The 23,532-nt window shown below is 38.8% G+C and overlaps 4 protein-coding genes and 1 long non-coding RNA gene across 6 annotated transcripts in view; 3 read left to right on the plus strand and 2 right to left on the minus strand.

The window, feature by feature from the left end:
* LOC146478871 (uncharacterized) overlaps positions 1-23,532 on the plus strand; it is a 221,721-nt gene that overhangs the window by 32,979 nt on the left and 165,210 nt on the right. The gene's annotated exons all lie outside the window — the stretch shown is intronic.
* LOC146478872 (neuropeptides capa receptor-like) overlaps positions 1-23,532 on the plus strand; it is a 62,317-nt gene that overhangs the window by 25,842 nt on the left and 12,943 nt on the right. The window lies entirely within an intron of this gene.
* LOC146478876 (uncharacterized) lies at positions 1,474-4,451 on the minus strand. The gene is made up of 3 exons (XM_085111654.1): positions 4,256-4,451; positions 2,745-3,055; positions 1,474-2,115 (listed from the first exon to the last, which is right to left on the minus strand). Exons 1-3 carry the CDS (start codon positions 4,449-4,451, stop codon positions 1,723-1,725), a joined length of 900 nt encoding a protein of 299 aa, XP_084967780.1. The 3' UTR covers positions 1,474-1,722.
* On the plus strand, positions 15,221-16,765 carry LOC146478877 (adenosine receptor A3-like). The gene has a single exon (XM_085111534.1). The coding sequence runs from the start codon at positions 15,510-15,512 to the stop codon at positions 16,461-16,463; it is 954 nt and encodes a 317-aa protein (XP_084967660.1). The 5' UTR covers positions 15,221-15,509; the 3' UTR covers positions 16,464-16,765.
* On the minus strand, positions 22,383-22,976 carry LOC146478878 (uncharacterized). The gene has a single exon (XM_085111663.1). The coding sequence runs from the start codon at positions 22,974-22,976 to the stop codon at positions 22,383-22,385; it is 594 nt and encodes a 197-aa protein (XP_084967789.1).

The following is a 23,532-nucleotide window of genomic DNA, read 5'->3' on the forward strand; positions in this document are numbered from 1 at the left end:
TGGACACTTCCTTGAATGGTCTCGTAAATAATTTCTCAATTTCTGTCGACAGTTTAAGATGGGAACAACTTACAAAATATAACTGGAAACCTTTTTTCCTCACTAAAAATCCGTCTTATTTATGTTTTGCATGTACATCTTTACAATTCTTAACTTCGTTATTCGACATGTATTTGAACCTTTTATACAAACAACGCAGTAAATTAAAAGGGGAATGTTTAGGATATATTTTATAAGAACATGTATTTGAAATTTTTATGTAAAAAGCTCACTAAATTAGTTAGAGAATAATTTAGATTATTTTAAGGTGTGCTTTTAACGTGCGTAAAAGAGATAAAGTAATTTATATATTTGCGTGGTTTACTCGCATTGTTGAAACGTATACCTAACAAGAGCGGCTTTGAATTGAGTATCATAAAACCAAACTGGAGTAATTATTCTGGCCAATCACAACAGACGTAAATATCGAAATGAACCAATCAGATTTCGAAGCAAATACAAGTAAATAGTATCAAGCGCGGGAAAACGCGTGCGACCAACTCACGATTAGTTGGGTTTTCAGCAAGAGACTATGAGGTAAGAGAGCGAGTCCCGGTGCCCCATGATAATTATTTTCAATCTTTTTTTAGTTCGCGCCATGCTATTTTGGGAAATTATAATCCGTCATTGAGTTTAAACTTAAATGACGTCACTCTAACTGACCAATAAGATGTTGACATTAAAATAGCAACGCAAACGAAAATAGATTGAAAAAAAAATTTCATAGGAAGAGGGGCATGTATGGGGGATTCGCTCTCTTACCTCATAGTCTCTTGGTTTTCAGTGTGCTAACTGGTTGAATGGTCAAAAAAAAGGCGCGGATTTTTTAACCAATCACAGCGTAGTAAAGCAAAAGCAAAGTAAACGTGAAATTACGTTGACACTGAATTGAAGATCACTCTGTTCAAAAAGAGTAATAAGAGCGGTTTACAATTGAGTGTCGTAAAAAGAAAAACCAAAGTAATTACTCTGGCCAATCGCAACAGATGTAAACAACACAACAAGCCAATCAGAATTCGAAGCAAATACATGTAACTGGCGCCAAGCGCGGGATAACGCGTGCGGCGAAAACACGATTGGTTTTGGTTTGGATTCCCATTGATTGATAAAGTGGGGCGAGTTTTGTTAACCAATCACAGAGCGTAGTAATGCAAGACCAATCCAAACGCGAAATTTGACACTCAATTGAAAACCCCTCTGAATAGAATAAATTCAACTTTGTGACCTTTGTGACCTGTGACCTTGCGACCATGCGATCCGTTGTAATGGGCGCAATAGTGTAAACAAGGTCGGCATTCGCTTACTCCTCTGCCCCCAAGCCTTAAGTTTTGCACATAGCAAATGTTTCACGCTCTTTTGTAACGCTCAAATCTGCGCTACCCGCAGAAACTGAGACATGTACAAACATAACACAACCATTCTCAGTTACAAAGTGCTTTTGTTTACAACGCTCCCGACATAGTTATTATTGTTTTTTTAAATAATATTTTCTTTCATTCATAGACGGGTAGAAAACTTAAACAGTCTACTTAATTACATCTATTTTATACAAGTACAAGCGACCTATCTAACTGTTGTGTCATCTCTCTATTCACTCTTGTCGAAAACTAGTTTATTTTACATATGAATAAAACATGCCAATGATGAATTCTAAACCTTATTTCTTATTAGCTTTCACATGCTTCAGTACGGCTGGAATCTGCGTGGAACACGGCTGCACGGTATCTTTGCGGGCTCAGCTGGTCTGATCTTGAACTGGTCCGGGTGGAACATGGGTAACACTAAGGGATGATCGCCTCTAAACTGGATTGACTGGACTGACGAATGACTGCTAACTGGTCTGATCGGTCTGCTGTATTGCCGATCTTCTCCATTCACTTCCGTCAGGGGATAGGTGATACATTCAGCTTGCTTCCAATGGTCTGACTGAGGGGATCGGTTCACAAACTGCAGTCTTCTCGGATGCGTTCCTCTGTTTTCAGGAAGGTCAAACTGGTTTGGTGGAGTGGTCTGACAGACGGACGTCATCTTTCTTTCTAATTTTCTTGACTTGGCTCGTCGGTTCTGAAACCAATACTGGAAAAACAAGAAAAAACTATCATTAAGTTGAGCAGTAAATGGTATAATAATCTGAATAGAAAGCTTTGATTTTCAGCCGCGTCCAAGTAAGATGTCTGAACAGTTAACAAATACTCGAACTCAGGAGAATCAATTGATAGTCTACAAATAAGCAGTTAAATAACAACAAGTTGTAACAAACAAATCTTAATTTAGTCAATGATAGAACCGAGGAACTTCAATAGCCTACACGATGTTGCCTCTTAAAGCAAATTGAATACAGTCAATCAGAATGTAATATGAAAGAAAACAGAATGACCTAGTTTGCTTAACACATCTTTCTCGGCGAAGTTAAGAAATCCCTCATCCATATAGGTAGAAAACAACGCTTAAAAACAAAGCTATATTTTCTTTATAATACCATCAATCGTCAAGCAAATGGAACAACAAACTGGTTTTAAAGGATCACGAAAACCGTCCACTTTGGCGATGATAAATTGGCATGAATTTCTTTCCAACAGTCGGAGACTATATAACAAACTTTAATGGCGTGCTGTTTCGAAACGCGGCACCGATTTGTCAAATTGTTGTTCACATTTTTGAATAAACGTTAAGAGGTGATTCAACATGATTCAGTGTTAACTCACCTTTACACTTTTGGCCGGGATTCCGAGTTTCTTTCCCAGTTTCTCGTCATCATCAGCAATCAAATATGGCCGACGTCTGAACGCTTGTTCCAGCTCCAACACTTCGTTCCGGGAAAAGGTCGTGCGCTGTCGCTTCTTCCTCGGTGGCTGTTCGGGATGAGTCGATACTTGATCTGGCTCGCTGTCACAATCGCTGCTGGAACTTATGTCAGAATAAGGAGTCAACAATGGGCTGGTTTCTCTGTGGCTGGGACGAGGACTCGCGCAGTCAGAGTAAGGCGATAATGATGGGCTGGTGGCACTGTGGCATTCTACGAGAAAAACATAAAAAGAAATATTATTAGACTGACTAGCTAAACTTAATTACACTTTAAAATGAGTCAACACGCGGGAAAAAATAAGCGTAGTGCAAGACCCTCTTCAGTCGGACATAGGCTCTCAATGCGTACATAGGCCAAACGTGGCATTTATTTGTTACTAAATAGGTGAGACAAGGATGATCGCGTTAAAATTGTCTTCAACCAAACTGTACAAGCTTAATGGTGTAAAGTTGCGACACAAATACAAATTAAATTGCAAGTAAAAATGGAATATATATAAACGGTCTTGTAACAGGATTTTATCAGAAACTGATGAAACATGCATATGTATATTAAACAAGATTAGAATGGTTGCAATTTTAGCTTTTGAAAATTTTTAAATTTAAAAACGCCTATATTCGTTTTATTGCATGTATATTTCTGTAGCACATAAAGTGAACTCCTGAACAACTTGAAAACTAAGCTGCAAGTATCAGCTTATTGTAAAGATTTACACTTTTTTGTAAAAGAAATTCTAACTTTTCAAATTGAGACTATACCAGCACAAAACGCTGTTAATGTTTTGGTGATTTGAGTCTGAACACGATTTTAAAGACATTTGGGACAATCGCATTTACGGCAAACGGCAAACGTCAGATTCGCGTTTATGTTTTTTTTGGAAAACATTAGCACACTGATGAGAATAGTGCAAAATAATTCTGACCTTTGATGCTAACGGAAAACTACCCAATTTTACTGAGAAACTGAAAACAGCAAGCGGCAAATGAAGGATAAACATGGTCACGTGGTCATTTCTACCGTTTGCCGTAAACGTAAATTCTCTCCCGAATATTTTGGCCGTGTGGGCCTGAAAACGATTTTAAGGACATTCTTACATTACATGGTAAAGTATTTCAGATCATAATGTCGACATTTCTTAACTAGTGAACTAAGTATACGTTGAAATCGATGATAAGATTAACCAAACTGTATACGTTTCTATACGCGGTATTCTTTTGCGCTCAACTGCTATATACATATGCATTCGCAAACTGCCAGCTTTCAAACTGAACAGCAGGACAAATAACTAAGACGTTTTCGCCAAATTTTAGCCTGTGTCTGTTCTTAAATTTTCTGGTTGAAAATTCCGTCATTTTTCAGTTCAGCTGGTTTGTATAAAAGTTTTTGTAGAAGAGAAAGAGTATCTCTTACCGGAACCTAGTGAAGACTGCGTGACGTCATTTTCTAGACCCAGGATACTGCAGATGGAGAAGTCGGTCAGCGACTTGCTGGAAACTGGTGCAGGGATGGGAAGACTGGGTAACAGCACACGTGAACTTTTAGCATGCGCAGAACGCACAAAAGAATCCACAAGTGCAACAACTGATTGGAACTGCGTACACTCCATTTCAACGAATCTGATAAACTTGTTACCGTAACTGCGTTAAACTGACTGATTGAAGAACCCATTTGAACTCGGCCTTATTTATACTCTGACATGCGCATTTGTTAAACACGTGCGGATCAACAAAGCCCGCGGTCCGACAAACAAATTGTTTGTTAGCTGGTTATTGCCGATAACATGACAAGTTTAGAGTAATATAAGCTCTAATGCGCCGCTCTTACAGCGGTTAATAAACCGTTAACTTTAAGGACGCCAGCCGCGTTAGATACATACTGGCTGTAAACAGATGACAGACAAATGACCCGCTAAAGTTACGTTTTCCCGCCTGAAAAATAGTGCATCAATTTATTGACTCGTCTTGTGTTGGTCTTGTAATCTGGACCTTCTATTAAGTTGCTCCGAAATAGTCACTCCTTCAAAAGTTTAAAGTATTTATTGCCAACGAGTCACCCTCGCGAGAACGCGAGGGTGACGAGGCGGCAGTATTATAAAGCCGACGCGCGAGTTAGTCTTGGTACAGGGAGAAAAAATCTCGAATCAAAATGTAAGCAAAAGGTAATGTAAGGTAATGTAAGAGTGACATCATCGGTGATTGTTTTCGAGCATCGCGGTATTTTTTTTTATCCAAACCAATCACATCCGAGGAGTACGTATCATGATTGGTGAGCGCTAGTACCCAGATTCTTCTTACACACGCGCGAACTTAAATTTTATAAACAATATGGCGGCCTAAGTGGCGAATTTAGTTGTCTTCGCTCTGTTCAAGAGATTTGGATAAGAATAGCAGTGTTTATACGTCTTACTGTATCAGGATGGTGTATAAAAATAGCAAAGATCTTTTTAAGCGCTAGGAAACTTTGCAGAAGTTTTCACGTTTAGGAGCAATCGAATTTTTCCTACGCGCCATCTTATTTTTCTATCCTGCGCGACTGCGTGGAAATGTTCCGCTGGCAGTTTGTTGCTCCGTTGGTGGACGGCGAAAGTTCTGACGGCTCTGTCAATCGAGGAGGTAAGAGAATTCAAATCTTAACTGTTTGTAGTGTGTTTCGTTTTCTGAGGAGGGAGCAATTTTCTTAAAGTAACCTTTTTTAAAATCTTTAATCATGATAATATTCAAATTGGCCTTATCACGGTTTTCGACGCCATTTTGACGGGTAGGCAAACAGGCTTGAAATAACAGTTTAACGGGAAAATTTCCGTTAGCTGCGTGGCACTTGTACCTATAAAAAGGGAAAGGTAAAATATAGTTCTCGAAGACGAGTGTTCAGTGCCAATATGTAGAAATTATTCCAATCCGATGTCTAATATTTTTCTTAAAACATCACTTCTGAAAAATTCATGAATTGGAAACTTTTGGCACTAGGAAAAGGATTTTAAGGAAAGAAATTGGAGGGATGTAGCTGTGCCAGTAAGCGTCCAGTCGTGTTTTGAACTTTTCATACATTTGTCTGTATAGCGAACTGCCGTAAACTGCTGCTAAAAATAGTTCGCGGGAAAAAAAATACAGGGAAATGTATGGAAAATTCAAAACCTTGCCTTTTCTGGCACAATGATATCCCTCCAATTTTTTTTATTTAAAATCCTTTCCCTTGTGCCAAAGGTTTCCACTCATGAATTTTTCAGATGCGATGTTTTTTGAAAATTATTTGACATGGGATTTCCATACAAACGCTGTTATTTCAAGCCTGTTTGCCTACCCGTCAAAATGGCGTCGAAAACCGTGATAAGGCCTATTGCAAGCTGATACGGACAACAGTAGGCCAGTGTCGTTATGTGAATTCATGTGATCGGTAACATAATATGCACAATAAAGATATCATTCCAAATTGATACACTGCGGGCCAAAACGAATCCTTAATTATATAGGGATTTACAAAATATTTTAGATTTCATCGTTTTCCCTTGAAGGTACGAGTTATCGCGGGAGTCGACTGTAGAGTTATTAAATATTGGAACTAGCTACCATTAATACGTGGGCGATACTCAAAAAGTATCAACGCCTGTAAGTCCGATCTTGATCATTTAAGTTATCTAAACCTGATTCACCTAATGGATTCTGTGAACTATCAAAACAAATTTTTAATAGAAAAAATGAACGTGTGAATTACGTATTGCCTAATCGCTAATCGCGCTTTCTTGTTTTTTTTTTTGTTACAGCCAACTTGATCTTCTTAGCTGACACTGATATATTTTTATTTCTTACTGCGTGATTGAAATAAATTTGTAAATAGTTTTTGATTAGAGATATCCTGAGCGGTAAATTTAGCCCCCCTTCCTTCACCACCCATCCGTACTCCCTCCCCACTCTTGCCTTTAGGGGGCAATTCACCTAAACGCCATTTTTCTGCCACTTGACATGGCTTTAATGGCAATTTCTCATTCACGTTTCAAGCAATCCGAAAAGCCTGTCATTATCCCGTGAATCTGTGTTGTGGGGTATTTTGTGAATTTTTGGCTGATTTTTGGATGTGTTTGGGAGGAGTAGTTTTTTTTTAGAAGGATTGGTTAAATGAAGAGAAATAAGAAATATTGAAGATTTAGTGAATTTTTAAAATTAAAATTTGTATTTAATAATTAATAGACGGATACCAAGTTAGTCCACTAACAACCCGGGGTGGTCTTGTGTCTGTAACAACTGTCTGTTGGTGTTCCAAAAATCATTTTCTTTCTTCTATCCCTTCTTAAAACCTCTTTAAATTTCATTCAAATTTAGGAAAATATGCCCCCTTTAATGTCGAATTTGCCTATTTAAGTCTTCAGAAACGTTGAAAAAGAAAATGACGCAATGAAGAATTCGGTGTAATGTTTTGAAGCATTCTCACTCGTGTTTAGTCCGTAGTCATTCGAGGTTAGTCGTGGTCACTCCTGGGTACTCGGCTGTACTTTGAGAGATGACGTTTTTTCTAAGCATTTGTAAGAGCTGTACAGGCCTATTCAAGGAGAGATCACTTTGTTCACATTGCGGTATGCACAATCTCAGTATTAAATCATGAAAACATCTATGTTTTTAAAACAACAAAGAACTGAGACGAGGCCTCGACGACGAGGCAATCCACATATGGATATGCTGTAATAAGCTAAGTTCAGTAGAGGTTCTCTACAAAAGCTGTCCGTACTTAAATGGTTTACTTATTTAGTACTGGTGGTTCTTTGGTCAGAATTGTAAATTTGTGACTGGAAAACGTTTTAATGAAATCTACTTGCATACTCAAGAAGAAAGTTTCCGATGAAAGATGGCGCAAAACTCTTGCCTAAACCCCATAAGCGCATAGCGCATAAGCCCAGGTACAATAATCGATATATCGAGTTCTTTGAGGCCCTTTCCCTCCCCACATATTGCGCTCACCGCTGGCCTCCAGGTTGCGAGTGTGCAAAGCAGAAAAAACTCGGATATTGAACTGCAAGCTTGCGACGGCAATTTATTTGCATGGATAATGGTATACTTATAAGCTTATAAATAGTCCGTCAACGTACCCCAGTGACCGCATTTCTGCCTGCAGTTGTTCTTTCGGATCGATGGGGCTCACCGTCGAGGCCACTGCAGTTTTCCTATCCTTCGAAGAATTTTTTCTGCCCGGTATTTCGCAAGGAAATCCGAGAAATTCTGACTGGTAATGGAACTGCAGTCACGCACTCAACTATTTTCCGGCGCGACACCAGTAATCTCAGGGGACTCAGCAGTAGGTCTCCTGTAATTCTAGGTACCGTAATTCTGTTGGCTCCTGACAGCGGCGGCATCCACAGTGTTGAAATATGGCGCAGCAGGGATCCCGAATCATCGAGTTTGGATTCGAATTCTCGGTTTTCACTGTCACGCCATTGAAAAAGAAATCGAAACCATTCCATTAATGAAGTCAAGAAATTGACATGGTATAGAGGATAAATAAATAAGGCATCTGTCCAAGTGTCAGGTCTGTGCGGCATTCTGTTCTCGAGTTATTTGACAAAATGTTCCACATAAATTTATAGAGCTTAGTATGGAGACGCCATGTTTGTGGCCCTCTGAGGGGCACAAACATGGCGGCCGGAAATACGAACAAACATCTGGAGTTCACTTTTGCCAGAAAAGAGGTTTGTTTGCCCTTGTGAATTTTCGAATGTTTAGATTAATATTTTTCCTCAAACTTAAATTGTTTAGAATGCTGAAAATCACCCGAAGAGTCATTTTTAAGATACGGAAAAGCTCTTTCACGGTCGTCCTCCTTATGTCACGCACGATGGAAACTCGGAAATTGAAACAGTTCTATTTTCAAAAGGAAGCACGACATCGAGCTAAGAAATTGTGAACAGACATATTTTTAGGTAATCTTTCCTTGAATGAAGGTAAAAATTTTGTAGGCCTCCCAGTTTTGAATTCCAGAATCTGGTGACCAAGAATAGGCCTTATCACGGTTTTCGACGCCATTTTGACGAGTAGGCAAACACGTCTGAAATAATAGTGTTTGTATGGAAATCCGATGTCAAATAATTTTCATAAAACATCGCTTCTGAGAAATTCATGAATTGGAAACTTTTGGTACTAGGAAAAGGATTTTAAGAAAAAGATTGGAGGGATGTAGCTGTGCCAGAAAGCGTCCAGTCGTGTTTTGAACTTTCCATACATTTCCCTGTATTTTTTCCCGCGAACTATTTTTAGTAGCAATTCACGGCTGGCTCGCTATACAGACAAATGTATGGAAATTTCAAAACACGGCTGGAGGCTTTCTGGCACAGCCTCCAATTTTTTTCTTAAAATACTTTTCCTAGTGCCAAAAGTTTCCAATTCATGAATTTTTCAGAAGCGATGTTTTACGAAAATTATTTGACATCGGATTTCTATACAAACACTGTTAATTCAAGCCTGTTTGCCTACTCGTCAAAATGGCGTCGAAAACCGTGATAACGCCTATTCGAGTTCGAGTTGGACTTAGAGTTAGACTTCGATTTGAAGTTGGAGTTAAGATTACAATAAAAAAAGCCAAAAAAAAAAAAAAAAAAATTAGAGGCCGCAAAACCAGAGCAAGCCGAGATACTTACAGTTTTCGAAGGACCGCTTCCCCGTCATCGGGGGATGGGAGGGCACAAACCAACGATAGTATGACAACAATTATTTTTCCGCAAAATGTAATTAAATGCTAACCATGCTCCATGATACTAACCAACGATCTCTCATGAAGAAAAAGGATGTAAATCAAAAAAGTGTCCACCTCTATTAAGAAAGTGCAAAACATTATCCATCTCCGTGAAGAAAGAGCAAGTGGCGTGACGCGTGACGCGTGTCACTAACGTTGTCCACGTCCAGTTATCTTGTGCCAAATCTCACATTTCCTGGATGAACGATGGTATGAACATAGGCACTGTTGCTGGTCATCCTGTTTTTAACAATGGAAAGGTAGGTTTGATTTACTTTATGAAGACTTGCAGTTTAAAAATTTGCTTGAATTAGCGCTGAAACATACCTATGTTTTCAGGGATGAAACAATCATTGAGATATCTTCATCACCAGAGAAAGATGGCGATAATGCACGCCCGGGAATGCACGTGGCGATATAATCTAAGTGTTATATTTTCATCATTGATGAACGGCATTTCGGAAGAGACTGAATAAAGAAATGACGTTTTGAGATTGTATTTTCCTGTAGGTAGCTTTATTTGCTTGTACGGCCGTCCAAGTGGCACAGTATTAAACTTGATCAGATTTTAAATTACACTTTGTTTTTTTTATAAGAACCTTTTTAAAAAGAACGCCCCGGGGGGGGGGGGGGTACTCCCCTGTATAAGGTATATAGGTATGTGCCGCCCCAAAGGGTATGGTTTTTTAGCCATTTTGGTCTGAAAACGGGTATAGATTTTGACAATTACGGTCTGAAATCGGGTCGGGTTTTTGGGGCCGGGAACATTTACGAAAGCTTACAAACATATTTTTCTTCTCGGTACGTAACTGGAACGACTAACTGATAGCGAGAAAAAGAAATAGATAAACTATGTCATTTCAGCTTACTTTTACTCCTTGCGTCAACTTCCGTTCGGGTCTGAAAACGGGTATGTATTTTAGAGGTCAGGTCTGAAAACGGGTGTGGAAAATGGCATGTTTTGGTCTGAAATAGGGTCGGGATTTGAAGACGCGGGCGGCACACCCCCACCAAGAATTCCGAGGAGTACCCCCCCCCCCCCCCGGGAAAGAACGTCGAGGCTGAGATTAACCAAAATTTTAAGAACGTATCAAGAACATTCCTCAGGCTGAGAGTCGATTAAGAACGTTTTTATATTGCTAATCTGTATATAAAATCAAGGTAACGAATGTAAATTAACCAAAATACTTAAGGGCATGTTTTGTATAACATTAACATTGGTGACACACAATCGGTTTGTCATAATCAGCAGTTCTTGATACCATATCTCAGCAGACAATGCACTTTGATAGGTTTCCTGGCCACGTCCGCATTGATTTACTGAAATACATGCAGTGTATACCATGTCATATAAGAACATCTTAAGAAGGTTTTCAGCCTCAAATCGCAAAAAAGATAAGAGCGTTCAGCCTCAGCTCCAAAATTGGACGTTCTTATAAAAAAAAAAAAACAGAGTGTACCCCAAAATGATTTGGACTGCCAGTTTGCTGTCTTCCGGTTAATTATCTTAAGCCAGTAATGTATAATTTTATTTTAGCAGCTACGAGTTTGTTTTCTCATCCGGGGGCCGTTACACTTTCAATAGCTCCGATCAATTCGATTCAATTCAATTCAAAACAATTGAATTCAGATCAATTCAATTCGAAACTTAATATGTGACTAGTCGTTTGATAAATTATTCACATTCCTTTATCTCTGAGGAACGACTAGTTTTTTACCTTTTAAATACATGTAGTGTACGTATTGGTTTTTGAGAGGCGATGATGAGGCTATTAGTCCCTTAAATTTTGAAATTAAAAAAAAATGTGGTCCCGGAAAAACTCTTGTAGCAGCAAACAGACAAACCATGGCCGGAAACGAGTCTGGCTTCTATTTCTAACGCCTTAAGATCACAAGTAGTGGTTCAGGGACCGTTCATTATTTATGTGGAGGGGAAAGGGAAAAATATTTTGATAGATGAAAATTTTTGTCAGGCCCTCCTTTATAATTAAATGATAGTTACAGTTACAGTATTTATTACAGTTTTAACACTTACAGTTTTTATTTACTTTTTTTTTCTTACATATAATTACAAGAGTTGCTTGTGATACTTTAGCTACCTGTGACTGACCCAAGTTGACTGCAGAAAGCGCGAAAATAAGAGAAAGCATGCTTAATCGCACCACGGCATGCTCAAAGAACCTTTTTGGCCAACCGGCATCCTTTCGGGTCACTAATTAAATGATAGTTACAGTTACAGTTTTAATTACTTTTTTTTCTTACATATAATTAACAAGAGTTGCTTGCATCCAGAATTATTGTCTAAGTAGCAGATTACAGAGAGTGCAAATGTACCTTCAAAAATAGTTTATTTTATGTCAGTTTGTAAAGGAACCAAGAAATAATTTGTTCTTTTCAAAGTTGATGTTTTGTCCAAACCGATTCAGTTTTAGAAACTGACTGTGAGAAGACAGCTTGTTTTAAATGTCAAATCGTAGTTTATTTTCGTTTCGTTTTTACTTTGCACGCGTCTATGATTGTCTTGTTGAACGAAATGAAATGTCATTAAAATTATTTTTAATTCAGATTCATTTGAAATCGTATGTTAGTTTATATATTGGCCACGACCACAAAAATGGACCATTTGTTATTATTCATTCGCAGTGACAAATGGTACCATACCCCTGCTCTATATTTTTGGTATTTGTCAGCAATTTTATTACTTAAACCATTTAAAAAATGAAAAATCCCAATATCCCAACATCCTAGCTTATACATATTTCTGCTTATTAACATTAATAATAAGTAATAATTATACATTATTATCAATTATATACTTGCGTTTGAATTATTAACTCGCAACTCGAAGTCTAACTCGAAATCCAACTCGAACTCGAACTCGAAGTCCAACTCGAACTCGAACTCGAACTCGAATCCAAACTCAACAGTACCCTACTCCCGCCGCAGCAAGGGCGTTAAATGTTTGTAAACCTTTAGAAGCGGAAAAAACCTACTTCGTTCTCACGCGAGTGTGCTTTCTTTAAAGTAATTTATACGGTACAAGGATTTAACGGGATAACGAAGCAACCAATAGGAATATCGAAAAAGCCTCACACAGTTTTGAAGATTAATGCCTCGTGATAGATATGATTCGAGTTTTGATTCTGCGGTCGAATTCCATACCCGATAAATTCGCTGAAAGAGACATCAGTCGTTTTGGGCTTTTGGGACGCACTCTCCTTACGGCTAGAAAAAATCAAAGCGAAATAATTTTTACCGGATAGTACATTTCATTAGCTTTGTACTGATATATAGTTTATGGTTGTTGCATTTAAGACAGCGCGCAAATATTTTTTTTCGCGAAGGACACCCGCGAAGGTATCCGGTAACCTTTCTCCCTTAGTCCTGAGTGAGAAACCTAGGACGTGATAACTCGCTAAAATGGCCTCAAATTAGCACAAAATGGCAAAAAGACAATCGGCAATACACCTTAGAAGCAAGGTTTGTTATTATTATTAAGAACTTTCCAGTATTTGTACCTCCTAAATCCGATCGTGAATATTTCCATACAAACTCTTATATTTGCGCCGTGACCGCTATTACGCAAGATGATCATCACTCACAGCTTGAGCTTGGGCCACCTGTGCCATCATTGGAAACTTTCTTCTTCTTTTTCTTAGGGCCAGCTTTCTTCTTAGTTCTCAACCACGGACTCTTTTTTTTTTTTTCTTATTTTTCGCCATACACGATACACAAAACGAACAAAAGCGAAAAATGGGTGTGAATGAATCACAAGTTGCAAACGTAAACAAAAGGAAGAGAGGCGACATGAAATGAACGACTCCGGATGTTTTACCGCGAAAAACAGCACGGGGCCGGGAAGCTCTGAAGCTGACACATTTTAATCGGCTTATGGCACTCTGGCGGGTGATAAAATTTCATTTGAGAAAACTTTCTTGTTGATAATTCGCGCACGTAATTTTTTTTTAAATGAAGCGAGACTAGTAATATTTAATTTGGCCTTAAAATTTTTTTTGGCGAAAAAACGACTCTCAAAGGTATCCGGTATTAGTGTCAATTTTGGGAACAAATACGATGCCTTGTTATTTTTTCAATTTCCGGCTATGAAAACTGGATTGCGTGGTTGCCCAAAATTTCCTCTTTGGATTTCAATCGCGCCCTTGCAACTGATCTACCTTTTCCGCATAGTCATTAACCGCGCAAAAATGTCTCTATATTGGGAGGTAGCCTCCTGAAAGTAGTCGTCTTAAATTTTCTCGCTGAGTGCCGCCTAATAGTACATTAAATCAGTCTTCTTTTTCACTTTAAAATTTAATTTTTTACCGGAATAATTTTTATCTTTTAATTCCGACATCCGTTCTGTTGATTTCAGCTGCTCGCACTAAAGTCACGTTTGATTGACGGTATTCCGGAATAAGAATATATAAGTTCAATAGCTGTTAGAAATAGCTGTTTCATTTCTCACACGATAACTCCTTTAAGAAAGTTTTTGTACGTCAGTAACTCCATAAACCACTTATGAGGGATTTCTAGTAATTATCATTGTATGTATTTCTATTCCGGAATAGGGTTAACCTAGTTGCACTGACTCATGATTTCCAGGCGAAGTGGATAAAACATATATTGAAAAGGCCGGCTTCGAAAAAGAAATAAATCAACAAGAAGCTGTCATGTTTTTAGCCCGAGGTTATTAACATGCGTACTGTTATTGGACCCATTTCCACTAAAAATTACACAAGGGTAAAATAACCGGTGTGCATGCATGAAGCAAAGACCATTTAAACACGCAATTTCATTCAAAAAACGTTGTATATTTAAAACACTTTTCAGATCTTTTTTCAAAGGGGTCAGGGGGTTTTAAGTTTGTTAATTTCATGCCCCCACGAAGCACTTGAGATTCGTGTGAATATCCGGCGAGAAATTGTATTTACAAAATCACTAAAATATTACTTGATCGAAATTATAACATCAAATGACTGATTTTTGGTGATCCGGGGATTGGTCTGTGGAAATAAAAGAAATTTCTTCTCGGGCCTTTAACAATGCTTAAGTGTCCTCGTCCTTCGATTCAAACGGCCACATCACAAACTACGAACGCGAAAGATCACGTTACTAAGGGACAACCAAGGAGAACTTTAAAAATCTTGTTAAAATATACTTAAAATGTTCTTTCCTGTGTACTCAGTGGTTTTAAGGTTCTTTTAAGGTATATTTGTTTACAATAACGGAGATATTGATCAGCGTAGATGAGTTGTATAGCTGAAAATTTAACTCGCAGAAATTTTTAGGGAACGAAATGTTATTCTACGAATTTCGAAGTTGGTATTGGCCTTCCACTGAAACATGCTAGCTGCCCTTTTCCCATATTGTAAGTGGAATTTTTGACGCTCTCAATTGAAACAAAAGAGATTAGATTCACTGTAGATTTCCAGTGTTGCAAAATTAAGGCGACATAAAAATTCCCGTGTCTTCTCACAATTTTAATCCGATTTTCAGGGGTGTCTAATGCCGGCCTTCTTAACAGCTGATTTGCCACCGACACGAACTGTTCGGTTCCTATGGTTACTGCAAGTGATACAAGTTACGTCAGGAAAATCGAACAAATTAAATATTGACCTTGCATAAAAAGATAAAATTTTCAACCCAAATAATCAATACAAAAGGAAAGACGCGAATGGCATAATCATTAGTTATATTGTGTAGTTTTTTGTAAACAGGATTTACGCAGTTGAGCAGCTGTGTAAAGATCTGCACTCAGTCACATGTCTATCAGTAACGTATCAGGGCAAACAAGATTTTGCTTAAATTGTCCATGAAAGTAAACCCAAGGATTTCTTTAAGATCAAGCTATTAATATTGTCACTCGGAAGAAGAGATGGAAATTTATTGAGGCTGGCACGTTGAAAAGGAGAAGCCAAGTGTAGTAACATAACATTTGCGCCAGAAAAGGATGGCCGTAAATTTCACTGTTATTCTACAGGGGCCTTACCTCGATCCAGAAATTCCATTTCCGTTGTACGTGTTCGATGTAACAGTTAATGCGGTTTCTGCGCTTACAACCATAATCGCAAATACGCTCGTTGTGGTAGCTCTAAAGAAGATCCCCTTAGTTCAAGTGCATTCGGTTTTCAAGGCGTTTCTCTTTAATCTCGCCTTCGCAGACCTTACAGTGGGGCTAGTGGTACAGCCTGCCTACATCTCGGCCGTTTTGTCAGCCATGTATGGTTACGCTAATGCGTCGCGTATTCTGGGAACGCTGTTTTATCTAGCAAACTGGTACTTTGCAAACATTTCTGTGTCCTTTCTCACAGCAATTGCAATAGATCGCTTACTAGCTTTGTACCTCCGTAGGCGTTATCGAAATGTGGTCACCTACAAGAAAGTTGTCATAGCATTGGCATTGTTGTGGATATACAAATTCGTAGAGACCGTGATACTCATTTTCGATTACCGAATTTACAACTGTCTCACCAACAGTGGTCTAGGAATCTGTATTGTGACGATGACCTTCTGCTACTTCAAGATTTATTTAACACTGCGACACCATAACTCCACGGTACTAGCCGGGATGCGAATCTTTTCTCTTCAAAGCGCACATGGGACTTGTCGCCAAAGGCAATTTACATGTGTGAAAATAGGTCAGTTTAACATGACACGATACAAACGCTCTGTTCAAAGCATGCTTTATCTTTATGCTGCATTTGCGTTCTGTTATTTGCCACCATTTTGCGTTTTGGTTGTAACGCAAGTGCGTGGAACGGATAGAACTACCCATATAGTTCGCTTTCTTGGATCGACTTTAGTTTTGATGAATTCTTCGCTCAATCCCTTACTTTACTGTTGGAGAATACGAGAAATAAGGCGCATGGTACGGAGAACAATCAGGAATGTTTTTTGTAAATGAAAACCTACGTCCTCTGAATTGAAATTTACAGTTACAGCAACTGAGTATCTGCGTGAAGAGAGATTTGGGACACTCAACCGTGAACATCCTTTAGAGGGCGTACATAAGCCAATGCACATTGATCTGTTCGGATATAATAGCGGAAAATTTAAGTTACTGAAAGTTTAAGATTTCAGAATAAAAAGTAGCGAGATTAAAACATGACGTTTCGGCGACGACATGTCACCATTATCAAATGTAAATCATAATAAGATCGGTAACGTTATATAAAGAAAGGAAGGGGTGAATTAAATTACATTAGACCTTTGATCGTGTTGGTCCTTCAGATGTTTGCCGATGACGGAATACTTGTTATTTTTTAATATTTATTACTTTTTTACATTATTTTTTTACAAAACAATACATACAACAATACTACAGTAGAGTGACAGTAAAGTGACAAAGGTAACAAAGCTGCGATACACGTTCTAACTAAACTAAATAAGTGCTAGCGAGGGCTTCCATAAACTGATATAAAAACATTTCTTTCTGACCTTTTGAGTATGCGAGTGATCTTTGAATTAACAGTTTTTCTTTTACCAGCTCGAGAAAGAGGGAGAGATTGGGTAATTTATGCTCGTATTTTTGCAGAAAAAGATGTCTTTTGCTAAGTAGAATATAGTAATTAAAGATATAGGAGCTAGAACTTCAAGGATCATAGCCGTACAAAGTCAGCTATTTTAAAATTTGTTAAGAGTGTCAATAACATGTAATTTGGGATTGAAACGAATAGCGACAAGTTTGTTATGCTTACTTCCACGACTAAAATAAATTGTGGAGCCCCATTCATTGCTCCAGATTTTTTCTTGATCGGGGGAACTATAAGTTTCCTCAGTGCAGAAAAATGACGGAGGCTCTCGGTCTGAAAATAGCTCTTCTTTTTCTGGAAGCGTTTAAACCTCTTACATTAAGTGTATCAAAACTCAATTTATGTATTGTACAAAAGATAAATTGATCAACCTATGTTTGAAAGCTTAGATTGCAAAACTTGCTATTCCATGTGTATCGCGCGCAAAACGTACAAACATAAACTACTAAAACAACTAACAGTTTACCTCCAACGAGGTGTGATCTAATTGTAGACGCTGCCGTGCGGAGTTCCAACAACTTCGAGATGCCGGATATTTGAGCTTCCGCTGAGCTTGGACAAAACAAATATAAACTAGTATTCTTTCTTTATCTTTCTCCATCGGTCTCTTTGATCGTGTTGGTCCTTCAGATATTTGTCGATGACGGAATACTTGTGCTCTTCAATGCGAAGGTGGAGGTGACGGCTTGTGTAGCCTATATAATTCGCATCACACGAATTGCACTTAAACTCATACACAACGCCTTGTTGACTTACCAATGAGGGCTTTGTTTCCGTGACTTTCAGATCTGCCGAGATTTTCGTACTTGTAAACACTGGTCGTAGTACACGATCGATTTTCTTTCCAAGGTTGCTTAGTTGTCTGCGCACCGAGTCGGCGGATTTTTGATCTTTAAGAGTGGCTTTCCGCAAATATCGACCAAGTGGCCGGCACAAGTCAAAAAATCGATTTTGTTCATATTTTGCTTATAGGTAGTCCCTAGTGAGAAACAAACTGAGCTGTAGTTTGTTTTTCAAAATACGGCTTTCTTTCAAGTAAATATGCGAAAACTGACGATTTTGTCTCAGTTGAGCTCAAAGTCCGCTTTCTGCGGGATGGAATTTTCCTTAACTTTCGACGGCTCGCGTATCAATCCGCAGACTGTTACTAACCTTCAAATGACATTTATTGCTTTATTAGGTCTTCCTCTTCTGTTTCACGGGAAAAAATTTAAAACCTAAGTCATTTTTACGTCCGAAATAGGTTTAGAAGTAAATGGCATTGCTATAAATGCAAATTTTCAGCAACCACATTTTAGCACTAAAACATTGTCAATTTTACCCATGGGCGATAACTTAGATTTCCCTATAATGACTTTCTATGGCTTCACTGTATACCCATTTATCATAATATAAAAACAAAGCTCTGGGTAAATGAAAACAAATGACCAGCTAGGCTTCAGATTTATCAGCATTTTCTTGAGATTTGCCAATCGAAGCGCAAAAAAGATGGCGTGACAGACTGTCACAGGTACAAATAGTTTTTCTTATTAGAAAAAGATGGAGCGACATTTTTAAAAGGAAGCATTTTTCATTCGCAATAGAAAAATCTTTGGATCGAAAGTTCGGTAGCGTTACTGACCAATATATATTGCAGCTGCTTTTTATAGATTGAAATTCCAGAGTATCCATTCGCTGTGATGGCTGAATATCATTGTGTTAAAACAAATAATTGGAAAATTTCTTTTCCTCTTTCTCTATCACTGCCATGTATAAATTAAACTAGAAATAGGTTAAACGCAGCAGATTTGGGCTGCATTAATCTGATTAAAAGTTTCGACTGTTATGTTAAACTGCATCATTTTCGTGAAATATACGTGAGAAGTACTGTTTGTTTTACTTGTCCGTTGATCATGAGCGAGTTTTTAAGATCTCAGTAAATAAAGAAAAGGGAAGAGAAATAGCACAAAGGGTCCATCCCCGTTTTTGAAAACACTGTCTATAGAGTTTCCCAATCTTCATACATCTAATAATGAGAGCTCGTGATTAGTAAATTATAGATTTGCAAAAGAAAGCACACGCACACACAACGACAACAACAACAACAACAATGACAACAACAAAAAAGGACAGAATTCTGAACATTTCTAAGGGAAAAAGTAATAACAATAAAAACCGTCACAAATTTAATGAAACCAATATAGTGGTCAATACTCGTGTTATTAATAATTTTATTTTGCTGCGCTTTTTGATCCTGAAATATTCTTTGTGTGAAGATGAACGTAATTAACTAATTAGATTTTTGAACGTCGCAGTTTTGGACTTAGAATAAATGGAACAAGACGCCTAAAGGCGATTCCGTGGGATGCTTTGGGTTTTTTGAGCGTAGCATTGGAGTGAATTGTGAAGTTAGAGAGAAAGTCCACGATTAGTGAGTTAGATTAGCCAGAGAAATCATTCTTGAGTCTTAAAGAAACTCTCACTGGGTTTGTTGTGGAAAAGAGGGTGGACGAAAAATTACTTTGGGTGGATCAATGTGTTTGAATGAAGTGTCATCAATAGTTGAATTGTCATTATATGGCTTCAAGCGAGTTGTCGTCAGATACTGTGTTGTCATGACTGTTTTTATGGTGTTTCGAAATGGCATCAAAACTGAGTGAAGTAATATTGCAATGAGGAAAACGGAATTGGTTTTTCTCTAATGAGGTGATATCATTATGTCGAGAAGTGCCATAAAATCTTGAGACATGAATGGCAACACAACGTTTTAATAGTTTGAAGACTACAATATTGTTTAAAACGACGTTGATTATCAAAACGTGAACAAATGTGAAATAAACATGAGGAGGAAATGTGCTTGAATGAAGTGTCATCAGTAGTTGCATTGTCATTATATGGTTTCAAGCGAGTTGTCGTCAGATGCTGTGTTGTCATGAGGAGTTGTGATGTCATCAATGGCATCAAGCATGAGTTGCTCTATTATCATGAGTGGGTTCAAGTTTTCCAGAGGTTTGGACGAACTGCGCACAAGGGTTCCTGTAGTAGTTGAGACACAGTTAACATCAATATGAGCACCATATATATTAATATTCTGGAATAGTTCACCGGGATTTGGCTGACACTTCATGGTGTCAGAAAATAATGATCTTCCACATTTAACAATAGCATCTGATGTATCAGTTTTCCAGTAGATACAAGGTTTCAACACAGAAAAACAAATAGCATAAAGAGCTACTGTAGAGCTTTTTGTTATGGTGACACTATATGTAGTAATGTTTTCAATGCTAGGTGGAGTTCTTGGCAAAGTGCTAACAGGAAAATCATCTAGGTTTTGTGTCGGAGTTTGACTGGCTGGAAAACTTGTTTGTATATTATCGTTGGCAACTCTAACTGAAAACGTTCTGAAAATAGCAAAAAACCAACCACTCGAATGATAATGTAAAAAATCTTGAAATGAGGTGTACCCTTTGACTGAGACACACATATCATCAATGTATACCCACTGAGTATGAGCTTTTATAGCCACTGCAAAATGATGGCTTGTACATCTAACCAAACCTTGAAGTGTGTAATTTTGACCCAATACATCCATAGTAAGTGGAAACATTAATCGATCAATACAATCTGATGACAGTTCTAAAGATAAAAATGTTGGGGGCAGAACAAAATGTTGCAACATTGAGATATCGTCACAACGCCTTTGACACAAATCACAGTAAAGTGCAGCACTACTAGGCAATATAGCCTCAGAGACATAATTTTCAAAATTTCTGTGAGTCACGTTCACAGAAGTTATGTAAAGTACCAATATACTTGTCTCCTTTACAATTGTATTGTCATACGATGTACAAATCGATTGGTCAGTCTGTTGGATAAAAAAGAGTGGTTTTAACTCCTGTGTCATCACACCAAATGTATTCAAAGTGAATATGTCACTAAAGACAGCATGATCAGACATACTAACAAATGAGTTGCAATGCTGTCTTAAATACGCCCACACTGGTTCTCGAGTGGCTGCCATATCAATTTCTGAAGCATAAGAATTTTCTAACTGAAGACATACCTCATGTAAGACTTCAAAAAATTCATTTCGTTCAATATGTCTTATAAAATCTTTAAAGATTGCATAGTTAAGTTCAAGAAAACAGTCTAATGCAAATGAAAACTTCTGTGAGTGAGTTAAACAATAATTCATGAAATGTTGTCTTCGGTTGTTTGTCCCCGTTGCTGGCTGTTCGATGATCGCGGTGACTGATTATCTGTTTCTGGAAACAATTTTAATCCGGTACTCTTTACAGGCTAAGTGCCTTATACGAAAACAACGTACAATTCTTGAACACAACGACACTAAAACTCAACGAAAACTTGGCGAACCGCCATAAGCACGTTTTTCATCTCTATCTCTACGCGGGGAAGTCCCGTACCCCAAAGATACATGGGAAAAATCTCTGACCCTCCCCCCGTTGACCAGTTTTGCGAATGGTCAACTAATATCCTAAACCTACAGACAAAGTTACAATGTTCGCCACTCCTAAGGCAATACTCAAACTGAGAACAAATGTCCACTGTTCTCAAGGTTCAATGTTCTTAAGAGTTCACGTTTCTCAGAACTTAAGAATCATTCAATGTTCCCCTTTAAGGGTTCGCGTTTAAGGGTCTCTGTTCGTAGGACTTAAGGATCAATGTTCCTAAAGCAGCTTATTTTCCATAAGCGCTCTCCTTTCTCTATCTGTTCTGCTTGTTGCTTCTCGTCTGGGCCGCTCCCCTGCGTCCTCAGCTCCATCTAACAGATCTGGGATGTCTGCTATGCCTGCTGCTCCCTGTCTGGGCCGCACCTCTGCATGCTCAGTTCCAGTAGACACATCTCGGATATCTGCTGTTGAATCCCCTTGTGAACGAGCCCCAAGTTCCAATGGATACAACCTTTGTAATGGGCGTCTCAACCGTGTGGGGTTCCCGTTCTTGGGTGTGGTTGACTTGACAACCGCTCCACGGACAAGCCCATCCTTGCCTTTGATCAGGCTTTCCACTCGGCCAAGCTTCCAAAGCCCTCGATGCAGACCCTCTTCGTGAATAATAACAACATCCCCGACAGCAACCATTTGACCTTCCGCATCTTTCATTTTGAGCCGGTGCGAATTCCTTAGTTCAAGAAGATATTCGTTCCTCCAGCGAATCCAGAAGTGATCCTTCAGTCGCTCGAGTAGGGCTACTCTCCCTCTAGCTTCTTTGGTATTCAGTTGGCTGATTTCAAATTTTTTTCTGGTCTGGCACAGCCAATAAACGTTTTCCACACAATAAATGGTGAGCAGTCAGGGGCTCTTCGATTTCCCACTGGATACAAATGTGAGGGACCTGGAATTAAGTGTTGCTTCTATTTCCACTAGTACTGTTTGGAGTTCCTCATTGGTGACTTTCGCATTCTTTAGGATCTTCTTCAGGCACCTCTTCACGCTCTGCACTAATCGTTCAAAGTAACCACCCCGCCAGGGAGCCCTTTCAAGATTGAATGTCCTCTTAACTCCTTTCTTGGCAAGGTGTCTTCTTACTGCAGGTGAGTTGAACAGAGCTCTTAACATCTTAGAGGCAGACACGAAAGTCTTCCCATTGTCTGAATTCAATTCGCTAGGCAGTCCACGACGCGCAACAAATCGACGAAAGTTTCGGATAAAGGCCTCCGCTGTCAAATCAGGAACAGTGTCAAGGTGTACAGCTCTGGAGACTGCACAAGTGTATACCGAGACGTAAGTCTTACAAATTTCACCGTTCTCCTTTACATAGAGAGGGACTGCGAAGTCCACGCCTGTAAAGGTGAATGGTTGCTCCTTTGTGATCCTGAAAGATGGCAAGGAGGCGCTGTAGGTGGACTGTAGGGCTTCCTTTGTAGACGGCGACAAATTGTGCATTCATGCAAAAGCCTCTTTACAACTTGCCTTTCCCTAACAATCCAGAATCTTGAGCGCAATTCAGTCGGTGTCTCTTTAACACCATTATGGTGGACTCTTTCATGACAAGCTCTTACGATGAGTGAAGTGACATGATGGTTTGCGTCCAATAAGGCAGAGTGTTTCTGTGACTCTGATAAATCTGCATTTCCAAGCCTTCCCCCACATCTCAGGATTCCCCTTGGGTTTGAGAACACTCCAAATTCTCTCTCCCAGTTCTTGAACTTCGCACTTGACGTTAACTCGATTTGAATATCTCTAATCCAAAGTTCTTCCGCTTCTAGGATATATATCTGCTGTAATGTCTACTGGGGCAAGTCCGGGCTCCCGCCCCTTAAGCTTCAGTTTTCGTGTAAATCTCGGAACAAGAGCTGTGAATGTTAGCAATCTGTGTAGGCGACTGAATTTCTTGCAATCAATAACGGCACTCACCACCAGGCTGGAAGATCCTGTATGAAGTGACGATAATGTCGCTTACTACTTTACCGTTTAGTCACTTAGATGACAGTGACTTTGC

This window comes from Pavona decussata, unplaced genomic scaffold (genome assembly GCF_977016875.1).
Source record: "Pavona decussata unplaced genomic scaffold, jaPavDecu1.1 SCAFFOLD_62, whole genome shotgun sequence".
NCBI classification, from domain to species: Eukaryota; Metazoa; Cnidaria; class Anthozoa; order Scleractinia; family Agariciidae; genus Pavona; species Pavona decussata.